Source organism: Apteryx mantelli, chromosome 9 (genome assembly GCF_036417845.1).
Source record: "Apteryx mantelli isolate bAptMan1 chromosome 9, bAptMan1.hap1, whole genome shotgun sequence".
In the NCBI taxonomy this organism is placed as follows: Eukaryota; Metazoa; Chordata; class Aves; order Apterygiformes; family Apterygidae; genus Apteryx; species Apteryx mantelli.
Window position 1 is genome coordinate 7,300,989 of NC_089986.1, and position 21,291 is coordinate 7,322,279.

General features: G+C 40.7%; 1 protein-coding gene across 1 annotated transcript in view; it reads right to left on the reverse strand.

The window, feature by feature from the left end:
• Positions 1 to 21,291, reverse strand: part of SPATA16 (spermatogenesis associated 16) — an 81,038-nt gene that overhangs the window by 45,808 nt on the left and 13,939 nt on the right. The window contains exons 2-3 of the mRNA XM_013945196.2: positions 20,161 to 20,306; positions 8,655 to 8,744 (exon numbers count right to left, since the gene is read on the reverse strand). Coding sequence (XP_013800650.2) covers positions 8,655 to 8,744; positions 20,161 to 20,306 — 236 coding nt within the window. The remainder of the gene's footprint in view (positions 1 to 8,654; positions 8,745 to 20,160; positions 20,307 to 21,291) is intronic.

The window sequence follows — 21,291 nt, forward strand, 5'->3', positions numbered from 1 at the left end:
TATGTAGATGGTCTATGTCCAACCCAAAATGCACCTAAAGCAATGGAGAGAGCTAGTTTTTCTTTGATGGCCTCTGAGGCTTAATCCACAGAACTGAGGTAATACATGCTATAGGGAACTATGTAGAAATGCCCAACAGAAATTCCCAGCCATAGGGACTTAGGTGAAATTTATGCTATCTGAATACGGTTATAGGGCTGGGCACTCAAAAATATTTAGGGACCTAAACATTCAGGTAGGAATCAAAGGACCCACTGTGAGACATCTAGGCAAATTAAAAGCCTGACTTCCATTGAAATACATGAAGGCACAAAGCACCGAGTTGTGTCCCTAAGTCCCAGTGAGTACCTATCACATCTACATATCCTTGAGAATCTGGCCTTTAGAAATCAAAGTAACAATGACTTTCAGTTAGAGACTTATGAGCCCATGAGGCTCTCTGAAAATGGAACTTAGACAAAATATTATTTAAGAAAATATTGTTTATGAAATTATTATTTAAGATTCTCAGCCAGTGACCAAACTCATTAACATCTTTTTCCTTCTGCCTCATTAGAGTGAAAGCCTATCGTCTTGTGCATCTATCTCAAGACACCACACTTGCTTTTACCTCTTCTTTAAGGCTTCACGTCTAAAGGCATTGCAGCAAAGCTGACAATTCTTCCTTCAGGGATATGGCTGCTTGGAGCTTTACTTCTCTATTTGGAGGCACCTTCTTTATTTTAAAACAAACAGATTTGTGATAATATTTTACACTGTAAAATGCAATGCTTGCATTTTCTTCAATTTACTAACAAAGAAAAAAGTAATTTGCTTTTCCAAAATTCACAAAAAAAACCTCAAAAAATGAGAAATGGGATTCAAACAATCTAATTCTGAAGAGCTTGTCCAGGGAACAGTTAAAGAATCTAGCTGAAACCATCATGCTTGCAGGTAACTCCACAATATTATTATTTGTGCCATTTCTTGCTGTGCATAAGCATTTATCTCTTCTTGTTTTGGTTAGTCCAATACTAATTCCTCTTTCACCTATGCTAAATACTAAATGCTGTGTCTATTTAAACAAAATTTCAAAAGTTAGTTACTGCACCACCAGAGGCTGGTTCCCTATGTACATTGAATACATTGGTCCAAACTGCAGATTGATATAGTACTAAATACAGATCAACAGAAGAGACTGTAATGACTAAAGTGGCCATCCATTGTGAATTAGAGTCATTTTTATACTTAAAATTATAGATAGAATAAAACATACACAACTCTATAATACTGTAGGATTGCATTTTTATTAAAGGTTTATGGGCATAATATATATCTTGAGAATGAAGCTCAGTTGCTTTAGATATGTCACTGGAACTCCCAAGATAAAAGGAGCTGTATAATGGATACGGAAGAGGATGTGTCGTAGCATTAATTCCAGTCCCTAACGATGTTTTGGGAAGAGCAGAAAACAAAAGTCTCTTAAAGAAGACATACAAACATAGTGGGGTTTAAATCCACAGGGTAGGTGAAGCAGCAAGCAGGGGCTTTTAAGGCAACTCCTGGAGGATTTACTTGGCACTTTGATCTTTCAGGACGTGAGGTGTTAAATTCAAATGTTTTTACTAGTAGGGCTGGAGTGGACTTCCTTAACATAACCAGAACCCATCTGTGTGACCGTAGTAAGCCTAGATCAAAATGTGTCTTGCAGTATCTGCTCAATCTGGCCACTTGGTGGTGTAGAACAATAAGGTATATTTATATACGTGTAACTGAAGAAGACACTACAGATCCTGAACCCTGTCTTCCTCAGCCCATCTGCAGAAATTTGTAGGACTGGTAACAAAAGAGTCAAAGGTAGCTTTTGCTGCGCGGCGGCTGCTGACACTAACAGCAAGCGTACAGCCAAGCCCATTGCGGCGACCACACATGCATGTGACAAAACGTGGACACGGTGGTTGTGAGAAACATGCCGTGTTTTCCACAATGCACCGAAGCGTTATACCAGTATTGTTACTAAACAGTTCTGCGTTCATTTACCACTGCAAATACTGGAAAATAGAAGGGCAAGACCCAAGGCCAGCCGCTTAGGTCCCCTTCCGCAGCACAAAGAGGAAAGAAACCCTGAGGAAGAGGAGTATTTATTTCTCTGCAGATGGCAGAGCCTTAGGAGTAATCACAGCCTATGCACATTAGAGTAACTTTCTCTCTTCTATGCTATTCAGCCCCAATTGCTGCTCAGATAAGGAGGCTGATAAGTGGCAGAAAATTACCTTTGCTCCCTACTTCAAGTGATCTCACCTGGACCTGCGGTAAGTGGTACTAATAGAAGGTCTCAGGCAAGGCCACATGATATTAGCAGTGTGCAGGCCTGCAGTGCTGAAAGGGTAAGTGTGCCTCTGTTGTTTTGTTTTTTTTTTTTTGGTTTAGCAGGAACTTTAATATTCCTATTTATAATGTTTCTGAAGCAGGCACCTGGGTGTTTGAGGCCTCTTGTGATTTCTAGCTTGCTTTTCCAGTATCCTAGTACTGAGCCTGGGATAGAAGATGCAGAAGAAACTGCTGCTCTCTTCTGTGTGACCTTTCTTATTTTCTTTGGAGGTTAGAAAAGGAAGATGATGTTTATAACTGGAATAAGTAGAAGGCAGTCATTTTTAATGTAATTATCCCCTTTGAAAAGTGAATGAAGTAATAGCAGTTAATTTCTAAACATTGTCCATATACTCTAAGTAAATGTAAGCGCTCATTATATTGAGGCTTATGAAGATATGTAAAAACCATTGGACAATGAAGGATTAAACAGAACTGTGGAATACTGAGCAGGAATGAAACTATTAAAGTCAGGATTTCCTTATGGGCAGACTAGCCCCAAAGTGTGGGGAAAGGTGTAGTGACAATCCCTTATCTTCTGTCTGTGCATAATGCCTAATTGCTGCAGAGGACTAGCTAAAACTCCCTTTGGAGCGTTGGTGAACTTCAGATGTATTGTGCAGCTGTGGAAAAACTCTGTTCCCTGCCCAAGCCACCCAAGTCTGTGATGGGGTAAGATTGCTGTCCTTGAAATTGCTGTTTCTGGGTCATTAACCCATTGTTTCCTGCAAGGAAGTTGGCACCTGTATTTAAAATATGCTTATTATGCAGAAGGCTTTGCTCTCTTTAAAGAGTCTGTCCTGTGGCTGCATGTAGGTACCAACTTTGTGCATTGCATTGGGAGTGGCTATACGGTGATAAAAATGTTCCTTATTTAACCCATTTAAGAAAAAAGAGAATTCCTTACAAATGTGAGTTGAGAGGAAAGGACAGGTCTCCCAAAATGAGGGGGAATGCTCAGGAAAAGAGGTCCCCAAGACCAGCAAGGTCTTGGGCTCTCTGTGCCCTGGTGCCAAGCCCGCAGCAGCCTGTGCCGCTCCCGAGGGCTGCGGCGGGTCCTGATGCCTCTGTCGGCTTTGCAGTCGCGCTGTTGGAGAAAGGACGTGTAACTGGGATGAACTGGTTAACAATAGCGACGTAATGAAACTTTCCAAAGCTGCACTTGTTCCTGGCTATAGCTGGTACCTCCTCTGCTCTGTCCTATCTCTGATGCACCCTGTGTTAAGGACATAACTTGTGCCATTGATATTTGTATTTACTTCCAGCAGGGGTGTGGGGGAGAAATAAATATTGAAGGCTCATTTCAGTCTTGGGCATGACCCTGCTGGAGCGAACTGTTGTTTGACACTTGGGCTATCTGGAGCGATAAGGAATAATGTGCGTAGTGCAGATATAATGGCTGGTAACTTTGGACATGGGGTAGCATCGTATGTTGGTGACAATTAAATAATAGGTGGTGTGGCCTCTCCTCTGGGCTCTGACTGATCCCAGCACCTGCCACAGCTGCTTTCCCCGATCCGATTTATGGAGCGCTCCTTTCGTAGCGTTGCTCCAGGGAGAGTGGAGGCTGCCCAAACAGCGGGAGCTCTCCCATCTCTTCTGGTGCAAAACCAGAACTGTTTTCTTCCCTAGTCCTGGGCAATTTGTCATCTCCATGCAATGCATTTGCCAGTGGAGGGAGGGCTCCCTGCTCCTCAGCCCAGCAACCCCGGCCAGGAATGCGCACTTGGGAAGCGAGGGGGGAGTAGGGTCCTTCCTGCCCCTGTGTCGGGATGTCGTCGGGAAGGTGGGCTCCAAAAAGGAGCATGTGTGGTGGGGCATGTGATGAGATGGCATGGCGATGACCAGCACAGTACCAGCTTTGAGGTTCCCCCAGGACACCGCTAACCCTGGGCTGGGTGCACAGGTGTCCTCCCAGCTTGGGACACCCTACATGCAGCATAAAACCAGCCCTTGCTCTAAGGACTCTCCTGGTGGTGGTGGTGAGCCATGGGGCCCTGGGGGAAGTCCTATGGTGTTTGGGGGGGGGGGGGGGGGGCTCTGTTTCCACGACAGCTGAGTTTCCCCCCCGCCTTCTCCCTTTAAATGCTATTTAGGAAAACTGAAACAATTAGGAAAGAAGAGCATAAAACTTCCCCTCTCTCTGAGAGAAAACCCAGACAGGATCCAAAGGCAGGTAGCACTGATGCAGGTATGTGTAAAGAGCATCAGCTGGTGACTCTTTGAGCTGGTATTCCCCCCCCCCCCAGTCCAGTATTTCTATAACTTTTCATAGAGAAACTGTATGCTTTTTTTATTTTAAAAAAACTGTAGTGGGTGAGAGCTAGGTGAATAGCTTGGGTTTGTGTGTGTGTGTGTGTGTGTGTGTGTATATATATATATTTAATTCTGAGCCTCTAGCTAAAACATGACACAGATCTAGAATTTGTATAAAGGGCTGAGGTTTAGTGCTTGCAGACCTAGCTTAATATACAGCTGATGGATTATCTAGGGCTTGCTGTTTTCCCCCACCCTGCCTTTTTTTTTTTTTTTTTTTTTTAATAAGAATGTCAAAAAGCTGAGTCAGCCATACGGGAGCTATTAAGATCCTAAGACTTCTCCCTCCTTGAGGCTTGCTCACCCCTACTCTATGCAGTCAGATGAATATGAGCTGTTAGTTCTGGCAGAGGGACAGGCAGTCTGTTTTCCCCTACGTGTATACAGCTAGTTTCAAGCCACTACTGTTCTCACTGGTGATAAAAGAGCTATCTTAAGCGTTTTCACAGAACACAGTGACACTGTTAAATCAGCACAGTGTTTTGATTAGCAGAAAGATGAGAGCTATATCACTTAATGATTAAAAAAGGGGCAAAATCCCTCCTGTACTTTAACCTTCAGTTTTGAACTAAACAGGGAATCAGATTTTTCTATAAATCACAAGTTTTCACTTTACTACTGTTTCAAGGTTCCTCAATATCAGCAATAGCCTACACTATTGGAGTAAGGAAGAAAAATTGCTTTCATGCCCTATTGCTCATCTGGTCAGACCCTCTCCTGCGGGTACGTAGCAGGCAGCTCTGGGGTCACGATCCGTTGAGTTTGGGGACTCTGGCTCCAGGTCCATCTTCACTCTGGAGCTGCCAGGCTCGCCCTTAGGGTACACGTGCCCCTTCCAGCATGCTGCTCCTCGGCGGTGGGAGCCCATGGTTCGGCAGCATTGTCCTTGGGCACCTGGGCTCTTGCGTAGCTCACGTATACCCTTGCACATATGCATCGCTTAGGTCCTTTATCTTGCCCTTCCCTAAGGTGTCAGCAGCAGTCCTTATGCTCCCAGGAAGGTATGCTTCCCCTGGGCCTCCTCCAAGAGTGTTTTCTCGGCTTCGTGATAGAAGCAAGTCCAAGACCCTTTCCTAAAGTTTCACGTCTGCTTATCAAGCAATTTTTTGATCAGCTGTGACTAGGTCTCCTATGTCAGGATACTTTTAGTGGTTATTATTGGAGGCTGATCCTGAGCCTCATTCTTCTAGAAAACTCCCATGTAACTCTCAGGCTAAATTTATGTATAATGTGTTTATGCCCATTTGTTCAAGGGCTAAGATGGTCTTTTGACTGAAATAGGTTTTCTCCCTTCTGAGGTTTAAATCTTGACTGTGTTTGTCAAGAGCAGCCTCCTAACATCAGAGATACCGATAGAGGAGAAATATATTTACTCACTGACATCTTAGTGAAAGTGGTTGCGGCACTTTGGAATTCATCACTTGCAGAATCTCTGACCCCTTCAGTGGCGTTTCGAGGATTGCTTTACAGTGCCAAATGGCCTTGGGCTGCACTTTACATGGTGGCAGCCTATCACAGCGCTATCCCAAGGGAATTGCTATGCAGCTGACAAACTGGAAGCGGTGCCAATACGGGTATATCGGACTCATCACACTACTTCAGGCATCTTGGCATTCAGGCTGCTTCATGCACTTACTCTACAGATACTGGGCCAACAAGGACTAGTGAAAATTACACACAGAAACTTGGAAATGTTCAAATTCTGGTTGACCCCACTCTGCTTTACCTTATGACTTTTTTTTTTTAAATCTTAGAACTGGAACTAGGATTTATCAGAAAGAATTTGGTCCAGTGTGTCCTCAGAGAAGAAATCGTGGGAGATCCCAGCTTGACAGATAGTCCAACTTAAATTTGACTATCCATACTGCTTGTGCCAAGCAGAACTGCTCACAGCCAGCCTCTCCTGTTCAGATCCATACAGTGTTCTGGGTGTATTTAACAGACAACATAATAAGTCTGAAGTGCATGGTAGGGTAGGGAGGCAAGGGTACTTTAAAAGTCAATAAACAGCGATCTCATTCTTATGCATAAGGCAAGCAGAAATAAATGACAGCTCATGCTACCAAAACCAAGTTTATATTTCTGAAAACGACAACAAAATGTCTGGGTGCTGCAGTCTGTAATGGGCAGAGTACATTTGTGCCATTAATGGGGTTCGACTAAGACCAATGACTCCAATGAGACGACAGAAGTGGTGCTAAGCTTAGTTTAACACAATCTGCAGTAAAAGCTCTATGCAGTTAACACTGTTAAACTAGGCTAAACTGAGTCCTGCTAGAGTCACTGGTTTTGGAACCACTCTGGATTCAGTCTGTCAGAATGTTCCTTCCTTTACAAAAAAACATCATCTCATTTAAAATCATCCAGTTTCATGAAAGCTTCTGAATGTTGCAGGGGGGAAAAAAGGCTGACGCAGTTCCCTCTTGCTTGCTGATGTAGTAAACTTACTGATTGCTTATCTGCAGTAACGCCAATGACTATTTTATTACTTTTGAAATCATATTTATGAATACCTTCTTGGTTCATACTGTTCTCTCAAATGTGGGCACTTATGTATTGCTTCTTAGGAAATATTAGTTCCTGAAAGTGTGTGTGTGGCGTGGTTGGGTTTTTTTTTTTGGTTAATCTTCAATTTAACTTCAAGGAAAAAACAACATTCCTTGTGTCATTTCACCTCTTGGTGGGGTGTTAGTGGCTTGTGGGTTTGAATGCATTGTATTTGATGCCTGTCAGAGCAACGTACTCTCCTAACACAGCTTTAAAATATCTGCCTGCTCAGTGGACCTCAGCTGTTGGTGATCCAGTAGGTAACAACTTCTGTCTGAATCAAAATCACAACAAGATTTTAGGCAGAAGGGACTGTTACCAGTGAGATATAAAAGCCAGCTTCTGTGATTAGAGCTGTCTGACACTTACTTTATAAATAAATATATATTTTTCTATATAATGTTGGTGAAATGGAGTTCTGAAGAATCTGTCCGTTCAGATTAGGCTAGGGAATTGCTCTCTCAAAAGGCGATCTGGGAAATGTTACAACACTTCAGGGTTTTTGAATAACACTTTTCAGTTTCTCAGTTTGAAACAGCTCTGTTTTCTGAGAAGTGAGATACATTAAAAAAAATGAAGAAATGTTACAGTCAAGTGAAATATTCTAGGTTTACCTGAATTCATATTTCTAAAAAATTTGGAAATTTTTTGTTATGATTTCTTCTCCCCATCCTGACTTGTACAGCTCTAGTGGCAATACACTGAAACTGTGTCACCAAAGTTATGTCCTGCAGAAGCAAAAGTGTTCATCCCAGGGTTTTTTGGTTGAAATTCATCACAGAAAATGGGAGACTATCTTCCCGAATCCTCTCTGCAACTCTGCTTGGATAATGTCTTCTTTCACCCCCCCTCCCCATATGAAATGCTTTGTTGCTATTTTAATAGCTCCAGAGCTCTACCGCTAGCATCCGTCTTAAATGATGAGCAAAGTGACCTTTTCAGTCTCTTGCCTAATTCACACTGACTGGTCTGCCATTAGCTAGCTAATGTCTTGTGAAAAATTTTGCGATATACCTTGTGGTCCTCAGCTGAATGGTCATCTATAAGTGCCTAGTATTACTAGTAACGATGAGCCATACGAAGTTCCCACTACATTTCACCATGCACTCCTCCTTTCATTTTAAACATGTTCAGTGGTTAAAAACTACTACTGCCTGTTGAGGTTTTTGGTCTTTGGGGCACTGGGACCTGACCAGGGCACAGCTCTGCACCTGACAACTCAGTGCACTACATGCATTAGGCTAATTGCAACCACGGACATAACTGGGACTAGTCATGATAGACTGGAGGGGCTGAGATGGTGCATGTGAGATCATATATACAAAGCTAACACAAAGCTCCCACTGACTTTTTTTGAAAAGCCTGGATATAGGATGGTATCCTTACTACTGACAGTTGAAAGATGTAGAGAGATGGTTAGAAATCTACCAACACCAGAGTACCTTGCAGCTTCAGGGTATCTTTCTAAACACCTAAACACAGCAGCTTGACGCAGGTGATTCCGGAAATAAGCTGGGTTCAGAATAATGCTCCTTTAAAAGATAAGATGGATAAGTTTAAATTTAAAGTTCTTGCTTCATTAGAAGACCACTAACATGAAACTGTGACTAAGATGTACACTGTATACACTTTTTCTACACAATTTAACAGATACCGTATACCCCGAATGTAATATGAATTATCACTTTATCTCTTGACAGCTGAGATACATGAACAAGCATTATTAAAATTTCTTTTGAAGTTGTACCATAAAAGCAGTTTCATTATAGTTCTGTGTATAGTTTCAGAAATGCCTATTAAAAGCTCCTGTGGTAATATGCTATATTGCCTGTAGCTTGCACATACCATAAACAAAAACGCTACAGTACTACTTCTTGTTAAACCCTAGCTCCAGGAACATGAAAACAGTTGTCTTGCACTATTACCTAGAAAAACGGTGCATCTAGAATGCATTTTAATGTTAACTTGGAAGGTCTTAAAATACTTGTTACATAAGTGATTGGCTCTATGTGGTTGGACCTTGGCATGTTTCTTAGACCCTTAACTTTAACAAATGTAATTTGGGGTATAACAGATTAGAGTCTTTAAGTCGATATCTGTAAAAGATGTAAGGAAGAAGTATTGTAAGCTAAGCTGTTAGACTGGCAGGTAGGTTATCCTTCTGATACAAGCAGGGGAAAGGCAAGCATGACATCTCATTCTGCAGCTAATTAGTTCTGCTTGTGAGATCTCCAACAAGTGACTTGGCTTCCCTGGTCAACAGTTTTCCCATTGTATAGAGAAAAAGTACATAAAGCACATTCTAGGGTGCAAAGTTCCATATTCGTCATTACATATGTGTTTAATAAAGTATTTAGTAACTTACCACATCAATAAAGAGTTTAACACTTTACATTCTATTGCAAAGAAAACTTATAAACTGTTTTTATTTTGTTTCCTCACTGAAAGTTTTGGATATCGTGTCAGAATTAACTACTTTTGCTCTTGTGGTTCCAGAGCCCAGAACTAATCCTTTTCATAGCCAAATCATTTACTAAAGTTTATTAATTGTTTTGAAACTGATATAAATACGGATGAAAGCACAGAGGCTATGTTAGTTCATCTATAGAAACAGATTTATACAAACAGCCTATGCTTTTTGGAAGATCATTAGCTGTCTTCCTGTCTGTGTTCAGCACTCATGGACTACATGTCTGCGACCTTCAGAAGGAGCCTTAGGTCTAACAGTTAAAACCAAGAAATAGCTTCAATATGCTATAGACTTATGAATCAAATTCGCATACTTTTTCTTCAAGGCAAATAAAAGAAGGCCTAGAGCTCTGAATGGTTGTGTCTACAATGGCAAGTAATTTGGTGTATGAGTGGATCAGTAGACCAAAGAAACTGATGTTGAGACCTCTACATCTACATCATAGGCAGCTTGGGCTTTTATTTCAGGCTAGCCTGGTCCTTTGGACCAGATGTCCTTATGTATATTGCTCAAAGCTGGCTTGAGGACCAGTTGTTGGTTTGGATTCCTGTATCTTTATTAGGTGCTAATTGCATCTTCTACACAGCTGAAGTAGACCTTGCAAGTAGTTTTCTCTGTAATCAATCCAGTTTGTGAGTGCCAAAGTCGATCTTCTGGCACAGTAAGACTTTATGCTGTATGAGTGGAACTGCTCTGCGCTGGGAGCTCAACCCTGCTGAAGACTGTCCTAGGATGGTCCAGGAACTAGGAACTGTCACAAAAGTATGCTTTTCTAGCTGATCATCTGAAAAAATGATCAGAAATAGTTCATGCAGGGTAATGCTTTGTTTCAATACAGTTCTATCTTTCTGGGAAGAGGATGTAGGGGAGAAAAACACCCACAAATGATGATTGTGTGGCTTAATGTATTACTAGAGGAACTGCAGACCTCAGTGATGGGAGGCACTGAATTAAAATTTGGCATACAAAACAGTAACTAGATGCTGTTAATGGGGGGGACGACTAATCACTCTTATCAGTAACAAAAGATAATGCCAAACAGCAAACACTGCAGTTTTCAGCCAAATGTGGTCAGATCTGGAGTTCAAACAATACTGATGGCCCCCAAAACTTAATTTAGCCAAAAAGAAATCATCAAAAGATCAAATACTATCAGCATTTAATGATTTGACCAAGGCATTAATACCTTACTTGGATGACAACCAGCACTTCTGCAAGCTATTTTAAAGGAGATTATTGCTGCTGTAAACTGTAGTCAACAGTTGATAATAGTATTATTGATTCTTTTTGTTATTTATTTATTTTTCCTCTCTGTCCTGAAGTTATCGGTTCCTCCCGCGGTCAAGCAATATCACTGGGGGGGAGGGGAGGGAATTAAAAAGTCAATAATTCCCTGGTAGTTAGCAACACGTTTTCTGTAAGTCTTAGAGCAGGATGTGCTGTGATAGGTTTATAATAAATACAGGACTGTAGCAGATTTTCAAAGAACTAGACATCAGCTCTTCACTTGTCACCTTGATTCCTTAGTAGTCTTAAAAAGATCAAGTCCTTCTCTCAATCTATAAATTCCATACAAAAAAGTACTATAGAATTCCCTAATACTTTGAACAAATATCTCCTGTCATGAGTAAACATCAGAAAGCTACTTCTGACTACCCGCCAGTCTGGTTTAATGTTGCTGGGCTCTCTGTAGTCTATACCTTAGAAAAAAATTGCTGCTCTGCACTACTCTACCCAAAAGTAGCTGATACAGCTCCAGTTTAGCAGGCTTTATGCAGAACAATGTTAACTAATGCCACATGCTCACTAAAACTGTGCAGAGCTGTTCCTTTGGGTTTTATATCCATTTCTGATGCGTTCCAGGCACCTTCGGTGTAAAGGGAAAGGCTGGAGGAATAGTGGAAGCAAAGGAATGATATAAGCAGAGGTTAAGAGGAAAACCCTAATTCCAGAAAGTAATCCCTCAAACAAGAGCAGATGGAGGACCCATCTGGCTGAGCAGAAATCGGCCAGGCTGTGCACGCTGAGAGCAAGCCCATGCTCCAAGATCCACCTCCATGGACAGCCATGGGCAGTCTTGAAGCAAAGCTAGTTACTCCAGTAACCGGGGGGGTATGTGTTTCGAGAGGGTGCCTCGAAAGAAGAGAAAGGAAGGGGAGAAAGTGGTGGGCATGCTGGCTGCAACGCAGGCAGGACAAGCTCTGTGCATGGTGATCTGCATCATGAGGTGAAGCAGCGTTTCCTTTGTCGTCTTGCTCATCTGCTGCTTGTGGGAGCTTCAGGTAGAGAAAGGAGTTTTGACAGAAAACGTCTGAAAATGGATTTCTTATTTTGCACAGAGAAAACTTCTAATCCACAAAACTGCAAATAAAGTCGCTTCATCTGAAGATTAAAACTTGTGTTCTTGCCAGGTTTTGCCCCCATCTGTCAAATGACTAGGCTAAAGTAAACGTGAAAAAGATTTTCATTTATTTTTCATCTTCAGTGTAATCCAAAGACTGCCCTGTTGAAAGCCTTTCGTAAATCATTTGGTCAGTTTTTCTCAACAAAACAGTCCTTAAGTAATACTGTATATCAGCCTCTTTTTTGACATTTTCACTTTTTCATCTTGACATCTTATCTTAAAAATAATACAGTGTTTGCCCTATTAACTTTCTTCAAAGTCTAAAGAGAGGGGAGGAAGATATCAACACTCTTCCCATCACAGCGATCAGAGTATGTGGATCAAAGATGCATGCATTACACTGTTTTTCTCTTGTCAGCTTTTCTTTCAATCTTGCTGTCCAGCGTTAAGGAAGCAGGTGTAGCAAGAAACTTGGATTCCTATGTAAAAACAGGCAGCCAGAAGTCGTGTTGCCTTTTCTCTAAGGTGTACATCTTCTACTGAAGTTCTTCCCAAATGCAATGGGAATTTAATTCTACTAGTCTGACGCAAAAAGTGCCTCGGCTACTCTTCAGCATGTCACTGTTGTTTGGCCTTTATGGGCCGAGAGAAAGTCAATGAGATGATTCTATACATGAACAAGTAAAAAAGAAGTATACTTCACTATTAAAGCAGATGAACTCATATTTTTTGCTAGTACTGCAAGTAAATGTTAGCTTGTTCCCAGAGGTAAATATAGGTATTTCCTTACTTACAGAAAAAGTTTCTGTCCCTGTATCCAAGTTGTCTATGCCTGCCTGTAATACAGCCTGGTCTTTTTGTGCAAACATATATTTTAATAGTCAATTATAATCAACTATTGGAGAGGAAATAAGTGATTTATCAGAAGTAAAAATGCAGTGCCAAAGAGATGTGTTTATCTGCGCTGGCTGTGCAAAGAGAGGTAAAGAGCGCTGGTAGGTATGGCAGCGCGCCCTGCCAGCACATCCACGCGTCGCTGGTGCAGGACGACTGTACGAATGTAGTTGCTGAAGTGTTATTCACCGCAACATTAAATACCATGTCAGCGCGAGTAATGTGTCAGCTAATGTTCAGCAGATGCAGCTGTAACAGCAAACTGCTGTAAACTGATACAATGCTTTTATCTTCAGGGAAAACTGTCAATCAGTACAGCTGGCGACGCAGCCCCAGTCTACGCTGAGATGAACCTGGCAAATCCTCGTTGCTGTACAGCTAGATTTAACCTCAACTTCCTTTTCTTCCTTTGTTTCGTCTGTGTGGCAGGTAGCCTATTATCTGAAGTTGTAGTGCTGTTCTTACATCTGTTTGACTCTATCATGATCTACTCTTAGTCGCAAGGGCTGTGTCACCAGCTGGTTTAAGAGAGCGCAGCTCTACTAAAGGCAGTTGAACTCCTCCTGAACCTTATGGTTCCAGCATCGACCTCATTGTATTTTCTAGCAATTTGCGTGTGCGGCTGCATTATGATTCTGGAAGTCTTATTTGGGGAGCACATGGTGGTAAGTCTCCTTGCAGCCAACTTCATATTCTAAACAAGGTTGGCCCCTGATGCTGTTTTAAAGTATTAAGAGAGAAGTATGTTTCAGAATGCAAAAAAACACATGCTTGCTTGCCATACGTGAGAGTTTACCAAAGCTGCTGTTCTGAAGAGGGAAAAATGTTCCATTGCAACAAGCTGTTTGAAATACATGGTGGGGCTGCTAAACACATACGTGCAGAAGCACTTTCTTCCAGCGGCAAGAGCGTGGTGGTTTTAATGCTGGTGCACATTAATACTTACAGAGAGGCCTGTGGTGAGGACAGCCATGTGAAGGGATGCATGAGGGAGGTAGAGCCCTTCTTTCAAGCTTGGTTTCAGTCTCTTAGTAGCTAAACTGCAGAGGTTCAGACCCTGTTGGTCCCTGGGGAAGTTTTTCTATCACACTGATGCCTGGCTACAACTCTGTGCCCACCCAGCCCTGCACTCGGGGACCTCTTTCCCCTGCGTGAGCTCCTTGGCTCCCAAGAGAAAGAGCACTGTTCCCTCCAGAGAGTCTTCCTGACCTGGCTGCTCTCTTTTGGAGAAGTGACATGGAAAATTATGTAACGCCTGTTCTATAGAGAGGAAAAAAAGCTGGAAGGCGAACAGCCCAGGACCATTCAGTAGACATAACTACAGGAGTAACCATACCAAAGACTGCTTGTTGAGGATTAACTGGCAGAGAACAGAGGTATTTCTTTGTGGTAATCTGATAACTCACTAGGAATTCCTTCTAATAAAATTGTCACCACTAAACCAAACCAACAGCAACAGACAGAAAAACTGTTCCCAAACTGAGGTGGATCAAGGACCAAATCCTCTTATGATGAAGGAGGACAACTGACTTGTCTTTGTGCGGTACAGCCTAGAAGAACAAAGCGCAGTTAGGGTATCTACAGGAGAAGACCTTCACTGCACAGAAGAAACCATCTCCTGAAGCTTTCACATCTAAACGGATAGAAAGGGAGGAAATGAGGGTTTCCAATAAAGCTTTCACACACACACACCTTTTCTCTGCCAATATAGCGAAATATAACTGCCATGCTAAAAGATTTTGCAGCAGCAATTTGCTTTGAATTGCAAGCATGAGATAAATGTGCTATACAGGTCTTGATTCCTCAGCTGTGAAGGAGGAAAAAAGGAGAATGTTCTTCTGTCCTAAATGAAAAGATATTTAGGAAGATCTTGTTTCAAAGCTCCCAAAATGTCTTAATGTACATGGAGAGATTCTGCATTCCCTGTCTTGTTTGCATAATGTGCTGCCAGCTGACTCTCCAGCTATGCAACAACCAGTTCCTTGACCACCAAATTTTACTGATGTCTTTAGAACTATGGTCTGTGTATCTCAGCCACTATAAAAGAGTTTGACATTGCCAGTCTCTCCTTTCTAAGAGGAACTGTGTGTATCCCAGGGAAGTCTTCCTTTTATAAAATTCTCTTGCATTGGATCCCATCAAACACTGCGTAGATAAACATTTTCATAATAATATTAGCATCATCGAAGTCAAGGGGAATATAGTCTTTGACCTCAGTGGAGAAAGATTTGGCCCATAAGATAGGAAAAATGTCACAGATATACTGACCTGGAAATAACATACAATTCAGAGCTGAGAATCAGAATTCAGAGAAAATGCTTCTCATTTAAAAAAAAAAAAAAAAAAAAGAAGTTGAAGTACAGAGAAATATTCAAAATGCTGCGTGCAAAGAAACTATTTTTAAGAGTACTTCTGGTTTATATTATCCAGACCATCTCAATGGAATAGCTTTGTATTAATAATATCTCATCTATTATGTATATTGCAATATGCCTAACACAATTGCTGAAGTAATTAGATTACACTAATTCTTCTCTTTTTCTTCCCTTTTTTGAGGAGGTAAAGTGATTAGGAGGGTAGTTTAGAGGGAAGTATACCTTACATTAGAGACTTCCCATAGATTAGCAGCATCAGCCATTATGTTTTACTTTTTCTGCTTTTATCCAAAATTCTGTCCTCATCTTGAGATCCAGGCTTTTCTTTCTCCTTTTTAATGCCCACCAATGACTTTATATCATAGCATCATTGCATAATTTTTTTTGATTATGTAATATTTCACTGGAATACCGTTGTTCAGCTTTAGTGTAGTTCTATTTTAAAGGTGGAAAGTAAGGAAATTGTGGAATGAACAAGTAGCTGAATATTGGATCTTTAGTCTGAAAGCACTGAATTAATCTGGATTAGAGTGTCCTGATTTATCCTGCCTATAATTCACTGATGAGATGCCTGTGTATGACAGATATTGCATAAAAACTGATCATTGGTTATTATTTTAAACCTTCTGTAAGTGTTAAAAAGTCATTGGGGAAAAAATGCAGAGGATTTAGAGTTGAATCTGCAAGGCTTCAGCTGTTTTTTTTCCGCTGTGTCTCCATAAGAGATTCCCTCTGTTAAGTCATCTCTAAAGCAATCTTGTACTACTTAACAGAGGTGCTATTTTCTACTTCATGTGTCTCCGTATAAATTGTGCAGGAGGCATTACAGAGAGCCCTGACTTCCACTGAACGCATAAAAAGGCATAGCAGAAGAAGCTTTACAGATTTATTACGTTCTCTATGCATTGGCTCTCTGGCAGGGAGGGACGGAATTAGCCGAGGGTGATGCCCGCAGAGCAGAGCCTGAAAGGACACCGGAAAATCTCTGCTAACTCCCAAAGACTGCAGAATAGCTCGGCTCAGCAGCTCTCATGATAGCCTTGGTAATTAACACAGTTTTCAGGCATTACTTAGAGGTAATGTTAGAGAAACAAGCTGTAATGTCCGATTCCTCTTCCTCCCCCGGCCCTTATGTCCACAGTTTGCAGTCCAGGTTTGCTGGAAGAAGAGCAAAGCCCAGTGCTGCTCTGGGAGGAGGGAGGTGGTGAACCTCCTTTCAGGTGGCACCTCCCAACATACCTCACACCACCAGCAGTGGGCTTCCTATCAAGTAACAGCAATCCTACTGAGATGAGATACTACTTTTCACCCAAGTAGCAGGCAGCTATGTTCTCCTGCTGAGATTTCACCACTTAATATGGGCTGAGAAACATAGCATTAAACTGACAGGAGACCTATGCCCTTCTGGACTGGCAGCATCTGCTAGGCATTGCACCTGAAAGCCTCTCAAATGCTGCAAGCTGTCTGTGTTTAGGTGACTGAGTAAAGCCACTTGTCTGTCATTCTTCACCTCTTGTGCGTCTTGAGGGCCATAATAACAGAGGAAGCATAAGTGCGGTGGGAAAAAATACGTTTCCAATAGAAAGGTTCTGAGTAATCTTCCCATGTGCAAACAGCAGGTCACACAGTGTCAATGTAGATTAATCTTAGCTTACTTGGAGGAAAAAGCAAAATAAACAAAGAAACTGTAAAGGGATATAGAATCTCACTGAGAGAGTCATGTATATCATGTTCTGAAAGATCCTCCATCTTCAATTATCATGGAGTTCAGCATCGCTCTCTCCAATTTTGAACAAAATTGAATCTTAACAGTTGCAGAGCTGTGTGCATGATGCACTGCGGGTTGTTTTTCCACATGTGACTGCCGCTTTATGGATTTCTCTGTTGGGCCTGACCCTCTAAAGAGCAGAAATAATTGAGGGACTGCTCTGCTGAAATACTATGTTCTGCTTCAAGATTGCTTTAATTTGGAGTAAAAATTCAACTGTTGACATTAGGTTGAGCGACATAAGGCCCAAGCACTATTCTGAGGTTTCTTAGTCAGTTCTTGACTTCTCAGACCTTCACTGTTTTGCCATCTGCTATAATTGAAAATTGCCTTCTGCAACCAAAGGGAAAATCTAATTTCTCAGCAAGCCATATGGGGTTATTAAGATCATTATACCCTGGTATGCCATAATGCCTGGGCCAAAAGGACCAGAGGGCATGTAAATATTGTGATTCATTTTATAGCTTCAGACTGCAAGTTAGGAATTATTTTGATGGCTATCTTACAATGAAGAGTGGTGGTCAAGTAGGTTACTGCAGATGTTGTTTGGCTAGGTCAACCTATGGCACATTTATTCAGGGCTGTGATGGATGAGAAATGTTTTTAATAGTGTTTGATCACAAAGAGTACATCTTTTATATCAGCCTGACAAATGATCAGAACTAATCAGTGTCCTCAATTTTACCAGTGATGCTAAAGGCAGCCTCAAATCTTGATATTAAGAAACCAGAGAATACAATTTCCAGTCTTCAAGAGGACCCAGACTTTGCTTCTGATACTGGATCTAAAGCTGATGATAGAAAATGTGCTCCCTTTTCTTTCTTAAGAATGGGAAAGCTGTTCCCCTGCAGATGCCTATTCTTGAACATTTTCAAAACCTAGCTGCTGGAATCTTTCTCTAGTTATTTGTGATACTTTGCAAGATTCCTTCCAAGCAAAAGATACTCACATATATTTGGTACAACTATGTAAAAGGATAGTAAAGCTGATTTTTGGTTAATAAGGCTTCAAAAATGAATGCAGGAGCTATGAAATTTACATGAAATTAAAGAAAGAATAGTCTAGAAAACGCAAATAAATGCAGAAATGAATATTTGAATTTTGATTCATGATTAATGCCAAAGGATTACCAGCAAACCATCACAATGTGGTGATGACATAAAAACTCAATAGGAATAAAAATTCCTTATGCACTGGTTAACTGATGGCAGTAAGCTATTTTTAGTAGGAGAGATCAGAGAAATTTATTTATCCATTTTGAAAAATATAGCTGGTGATTAAATTTCACGTTCTGTCTTTATATTAATTGCATCTCAGAATATTTTTCTACGGGTATATTATGTATAATGTTCCACATTTTACAACGTGACAATCATGACCACTAGGTTTATTCATATTCTGCATGTTATTAGATGAATTATATTGAAAATAAAATTATTTATGGCCACTTTCCTTTGTGCTATGCAACTAAAGGGGTTAAAGAATAAATTGTTATAATCATATATCAGAAAGAAGAATTTTTTCTCTTCCAGTTTTCCAGTGATCCTAATCTGACTGCATTTGCTTTCTCTGTAGGTCATGGTTTCTGTTTTAAGACAATAGAAACCAAAGAGGTTCTGCATAGGCTTTAGTTTCCATAGCACTGAGCTAACTACAAACTCCTATTTTGAAATCAATATAATTTAAAGGAGATAAAGAGAAATCTTTCTCATTCTAATTGTATTTATACTGTCCAAATAGCTTCCTTTTTATTTTAGCATTCTTGGAAATAACAGCTGGAATAAGAGAGAGATCATTACCATTTTTGCAAAAGCTGGAGTCCAGTCAGACTTCAGATATTTTTTCCTAACCTGATCTTTCAGAAGCCATGAAGAAATTTGGTGGTTTTTAGTTTGGAGTGGGACTGCATTTTTTTACGTGACTCTCTCAATTTATCCCGCATCCTATGCTTTGGCTGCTTTGCATCCCATGCGTTAAGTGAGTGCTCCACCTGAAAAGAATACAATTTCCTTATCTGCTAGAGGTGCCCCAGGAGCGCACCTAAGGCGCCCCAAACTAAAGGGCGTTCAGGCCATAAAACCAGAACGGTATCTGGAAATGGTCTGAAGGATGTCCACAATGTGCATAGGCCCATGGAGGCATAACTTTATGGAGAAAAAGCTCCTGGGAGAGGGGTGGGGGTCAGTAGAGACAGGAAACAACAATCTTGTCATGAAGTCTGGGCTCTCAGACTTCTCCATGACTTGGTTTGCCTGTAACTAAACAAGCCTCCTGCCATGATGGCATCACATTTCTATAGTGATGTGTTGCTCTTCACCAGTCTCCTGCACGTTAGGCATAAGATATGCTTGTGTTTTTGGTGTGACCACTCTTCTGTGGTTACATTCATTTGACATGATTTTATGGAGAAACCTTCAGCCTGCACTAATTGCGGTTTCCATTCTAATACATTAATACAAAGGGAAAAACAGAGACCTCAGTACTGAAGTGTTGTCTGCAGAAAGGTATGTGCTTAACACAAAATACCATTATGCCCAAATGCTGATTAAAGGCAGCACAAGCCCAGCAAGAACCTGACTCATTTGCACATAGTGGAGGTGAAATTCCCATTCATTTTCAAGTTATGCTTATGACTCCTTTATGCATTGGTGGTCTTTGTGATATGGATCACAACTGAGCCCTTGAAGGAATTATCTAATTGAAAAATAATTTGAAGTCATCCCTGACCAAATCTAGCATTGAAAAAGAGCTAAAGATCAAGAGCACGTAATGTCATTACTGTCACATGAGACCAGGTATGTTTCTATTCATTTAGCTTCAATCTTAAGGATGCCCCGAAGTAGCTACCTGACTCACCCGCATATCCCCACCTACTGCATTATCAAAGCAGTAAATGTATATCTGGCTACTGTGGCTTAATGTCTCAAATTTTGAGAATTAGTTTGTCCTAAGCATCAGTGCTGTGTGTAAGTGGTGAGTTATTGATTCCTCTTTTCTTATTATTAGACTGATTCTTCCTGCACAAAATGTATTCATAGTCTTTGTTTAATTTTTGATTCAAGTCTTAGCAGAGTATCTAATCAATATTTATCTTTACCTGTGCGAATGATTCAGAGCAAGATCAGGCTTCCTCATTTTTAAGTAGCAGATTGCAAGCTTTGTCTCAATAAAACTGGCAATACTGGAAATATCATGCGGAGATGAATCAAAGGGTTTGCCCATAGCAGCACCTTTACTGCAAAGCTTTACAAGAAACAGAAAAATTATTTACTAATGTTATAATATGCTTTTTGTTAGAGAGAAATGTTTTTTATAACTGATGAAAGAAGAAAACTGACTTCTAAGTAAATTATACTTTGACTTTAGCTACAGTTACCACTACAATAATGATCAATACAAATACATGTGAATATAATATAAAATGCAATGTCTTCTTCCCTTGTGCAGTACTTTCTGTAAGTGATAGTCAAGAGAGCAGATAGTAAGCTAAGAACTTAAAAAACACTGCTAGGAAAGAAATTATATTTTTCCCCATTTCTAAAAATAAAGGCTCGATTCCAAGCTCCCAGGATCAGTGAGTATCTTAAGATCAAGGTTCAAGGAAGAGTAGTCTTAGATGGCTATTTATATATTTCAGCACAGCCAGTAGATGAACTCTGCCTTAGGATACTTTGTCCTGCAGTTAGGAAAGCAGAGGGAGATACTGTGTGAGGAAATCAAAGAGAAACGCTCACCCTCATTTACTGTGAGGGCTTGTCCTTCAGAAAACTTCTGTAGAAAGCAACCAGAATGGAATAAGCCACCTTTACCATCTTCTCAAACCATACAGAATTTAATAGCTATCGTATTCTCTGCATTTAAAAAAAACATTTGTTCCTGTTGGACAGACAAAGCATCTGCTTTTCATCACAGAAAACTATTTAAACAGAAATTCACTGGCTAGTTTATAGCGTGCATCATTAGAATTAGATAATCCCTAGCTCCTTAGGTTTTCAGAGAGCCCTCAGCACTATTAGAGCTAGAATACCGGCAGAATTGCCTTGGGTCTGACCCAGCAGGTTAGTCCTCAAATCCTTATGCTGTGACAGATGACCTGGCTTTGTAATGCTGACTAATAATAATAAGTAGTTTTTATTTCGTAAGAAAACTCTATTGTAAACCATGTATAGATTAAGTCCAAGAGTCTTTAAGGCAATAACCACATTCACTGCAAATCAACTTTAAATGT